The sequence below is a fragment of the Microtus ochrogaster genome, chromosome 1, assembly GCF_000317375.1.
Source record: "Microtus ochrogaster isolate Prairie Vole_2 chromosome 1, MicOch1.0, whole genome shotgun sequence".
In the NCBI taxonomy this organism is placed as follows: domain Eukaryota; kingdom Metazoa; phylum Chordata; class Mammalia; order Rodentia; family Cricetidae; genus Microtus; species Microtus ochrogaster.
The window spans coordinates 38,427,156-38,430,977 of NC_022009.1; the positions used below are offsets into that span (position 1 = coordinate 38,427,156).

General features: G+C 53.8%; 1 protein-coding gene across 2 annotated transcripts in view; it reads right to left on the reverse strand.

The window, feature by feature from the left end:
• The window catches only part of Itpk1 (inositol-tetrakisphosphate 1-kinase), a 136,502-nt gene extending 132,697 nt beyond the window's left edge, over positions 1–3,805 (reverse strand). The window contains exon 1 of one of the 2 annotated variants that reach the window (XM_026780791.1): positions 3,580–3,805. In XM_026780791.1, coding sequence (XP_026636592.1) covers positions 3,580–3,674 — 95 coding nt within the window. In that variant the 5' untranslated portion in view covers positions 3,675–3,805. The remainder of the gene's footprint in view (positions 1–3,579) is intronic. The other variant, XM_026780794.1, reaches the window with a different exon arrangement.
• Positions 3,806–3,822: the final 17 nt, after the last annotated feature.

The window sequence follows — 3,822 nt, forward strand, 5'->3', positions numbered from 1 at the left end:
AAAAAATAAAAATAAAAGAAAAGAAAGAAAAAAGGAGAGAGAGAGAGATTTAGGCTTAGCCGGGCAGTTGTGGCGCACACCTTTAATCCCAGCACTTGGGAGTCAGAGGCAGGTGGATCTCTGTGAGTTTGAGGTCAGCCTGGTCTACAGAGCAAGTTCCAGGACAAGCTCCAAAGCTACAGAGAAACCTTATCTCAAAAACCCAAAAGAAAAGAGGGAGGGAGAGAGGGTAGGCTGGGCTCACAGAAGCCTTCCAACTGGCAGCACAGGTCCTCACAGTTCTCAAGCCTCAGTTTCCCCATTTCTACTAGAAAGCTTGCAAGAGCTAAGTCACAGGTCACACATCGTTAAGAACTACAGTGGAGCTGGGTGTGGTGGCTCACTTTTCTAAGCCTGGCACTCAGGAGGCTGAGGCAGGAAGGTCCTCGTGAGTCTGAGACCAGAAGTGTCTGGTAGAGTGATGTGCTGTCTCAAACCAAACAAGAATGACAGTGAGCACAGACAAGGCTCACCACGACCTCACACCAAAGGGTCCTCCATTACCTACAACAGCCCCCTGGAGAAAGACTGAGAAGAACCGAAGGAGAGGCTTATGCACCAAAGAAGGAAACCCAGGGCAGCTATCCTCAGCTGGACACGCCCAAGGCCCAAGCCAGCTCCTCTTCTTCACTTCCCCTGAAACCTCAGCTGCACATCTTGGAAAAGCCATAGAGAGGAGGAATGAGGGGGCTCCCCAGGCACTCCTAGGTGAGGGACAGAGACACAGGTGGAAGGGCAACCAGACGCAATCAGAGCACGCTCCTGTGCTTGGGAGAAGACTCCGGAGCAACGGGAATAAACAAGGCCATCGTAACAAGTTGGTCCAAAGCTCATCTGCTGGCCAGCCAGAGGCCCCATCCTATCAGGACAGATAATTAAAAGGTTGACTTTTATACCTGCCTATATGACAGGTGGGGCACCTCCCAGGATATAGAAGTGGCCTGCTCACCCCCTTCAGGAAAAACAGACCGTGTAAGCTGCTGAGGACACAGCTCAGCCTTGCAAGGAAAAGTGTCCCTAGAGACTACGAGCAGCAGCTGAACCCTTGGACATTAACAAGGGTAGGAGTGCCTGAAAGGAGAGGCTCTGCCCTCTGAGCCAGGCGCAAGGTCTCCAGGGCGGACTGTGAGCTCTTAAAGAAAAGGAGAAGTATGGACCCTGCCCCCCTGGCACCCACTTCCCTGTCTGTAAAATAAGGGCCGGAGGAGGCGATCTCCTCTGGCAGAAATAGGATTTTTTTACAAGGCCTGCCATTAAACCACTCATTCCAGTGCAGCCTAGGAGTCCTCCCTGCACGGATACTGCTCCAAACATTTGGAACAGAGTTCAAGTCTTTTCCCAACATCCCCAGCCCTCTTCGTCAGGAAATTCATAGACAAGTCACCATCCGCCAGTACAGAAGCGCTGCCCTCCAGCCTCTGAATGTCAGGAACAGGACGGTGCCTGTTCACAACGTCTCCGATGCCACTCAGACAACTGCGTTCACAATAAACAAAACACAGTAAAGGGGATGGGGGGGGGGCGGTCACTATCTCAACAGTTGTTTAGTTAAAGGTACGGCCACTAGGGGGCACTGCCTTGAAAGTAACGAAGCAACAGAAAAACTCTTTCTGGTGTTTTCCTTCTTAAGCTTCAGCTACAAAGCATCTTAGGCTATACTAATAAAAAAAAACCCACATTCCTGTACTGCTAGAAGGGCCCGGGGACCTTCTGACATCTCTCTAAAGCCAATACTGGGGCAAAGGAAGGCAACTAGACCTCGAATTCACAACCCTTCCTGAGAAATGAAGGCTTGATGAACATTTTCCTGCAATGGGCTGACACCCTGGGGTGCCCTGGGTTCCCCTGGCCTCTTTAAAGACAGGAGAGCCCAGGAGAAGAGCTAGCCAAACTGCAAGTCAGGCAGTGAGTACTTAAACCTTAAGCTTCAGCTAGGACTGTTCTGCTGCAGCCTACTAATTTCAGAGTAAAACAGGCCAGGTCAAGGCCAAGCCTCAGGTGTAGATGAAGGGTGACCCCTCCTGCTATCAATAAACAAGGTACAAGGGATGAACTGAGATTTCCCAAGAATTATATGGCAGCAGGGGGAGCTCTGGTCCCCTCACGTCAGAACTGGACTTCCAGAACATGTCAGAGGGGCTTCTCCAAAATTCTCTGCTCTCTAGGGCATCGTCTCACAGTGTGTTTATTTACGGTACAAACGTCCAACTGTCCTTTCAAAAAATGGTCCATAAGCCCTGGGCTTTTCCAAAGCTCTGGCTCTGAGTTCCTCTTGATTTCCTTGTGAATTCTGGGATGCACTGAATGCCCAGCCAGCCACGAAAAGCCTGCTTTCTCCTAAGAGGCCTGTCTGGGAGACTCCTCCAAAACCACAAGGGGACCAAAGGGTGCAGAACCAGGGCCCCCTTATAAACAGGCACATCCCATCCTGGGGGAGGGCTTTTGGACAGCTATGAGGGGCAAAGTAATGCTGCCAGGCCTGCCTCTCTGTGCCAGCCCAGACTGCTACTCACCTCTGTGCACCAAGGGATAAGGAATACCAACTGCTCAATTCTCCAAGATTCGGGAGCCCACCAGAAATAAAAGTACAACTGAAGTCCATTTTCAAAAGTCAAATCTACCAAGTGGAAACATGATTTAACAAAGGGCTTCCGCCCCGAGTTTGCAGAAGGCTTCGGGGACTGGATTCTCTTAGGCTTTTTTTTTTTTTTTGTAAGGAGGCTGTGACCAGCGGCTATTCAGAGAGGCAAGGCACACCTGACTCAAGGCACTCTGCACCTCTGTAATGTATTAAGAACAAGATCTATCAAAATCCCCGATCTCTGCCACTGAAGCACCGATACAGTGAGAACTAGGCGGTCAGCCCAGAGGGCAGAGGACAATTCTACCGTCCACGGGTCCGCCCATCACTCTCTACGCTCTGCCACTCGTTGGCCCTGGGACCACAGGCAGGTACCCCACCTCTCTGTTGATGGGTGTCCCTCTTCTCAGACACGTGGCCCAGAATCACCACCCTGGTTGATTTGCAAGACTACTGCGAGGCTCTAATGAGACAGCAAATCAACTCAGACAAGTCAAGTATCGCTACTCATTTCAACTGGGTTTAAACCGGGTGATATGCAATGACAGCTTCAGGAGCTGTGCACACCCGAGGCACGTAGTAGGCTCCACACAAACGCGGGTACCCTGATCTGCTAAGGGGGAAGGAAAGGGAGGAAGAAAAACACACCGGACCAAAAAGTACCCTCAAGCCTCTGACTGACGGCGTGGACTCCCCGATTTCCCGGGTTCCGCCGCCCTGGACGATCGGGGAGCTCCCGGCACGACCCCGGTGCACCTGAGAGCCGCGATCCGAGTCCATCGCCCACAGCGGCCACGCTCCCCTCGGACACAGCCCGCGGCCCCCCGCGGTCCTCCGGCTGCTCGGAACCAGCCTCCGGGCGCACCACTCCTTCCCGGGTCGCCGTTGCCTGCCCCGCGCCCGCCGAGAGCAGCCGGGCTCCGGCGGCGAGGGGTCCCCCAAGCCGCGTCCCTCCTCACCTGCACAGCTCTGCGAAGGCCTGGAAATTGAGCTTCTTGACTTTCTTCTCGCTCAGCCAGTAGCCAACTCTCTTCCCTTTCAGGAAGGTCTGCATCTTCTTCCTCCTCGGCCCGGGAGCCTGGGTCCGGAGGAAATCGCCCACAGGCCGAGCGTGTGGGGCCGGCGCGCGCCGCGAGCGTGCGGGCACCTCCTCCGGCGGCGGGGACGCGGAGCGGGCTATAGCGCGCGGTCCTACCGGGCGG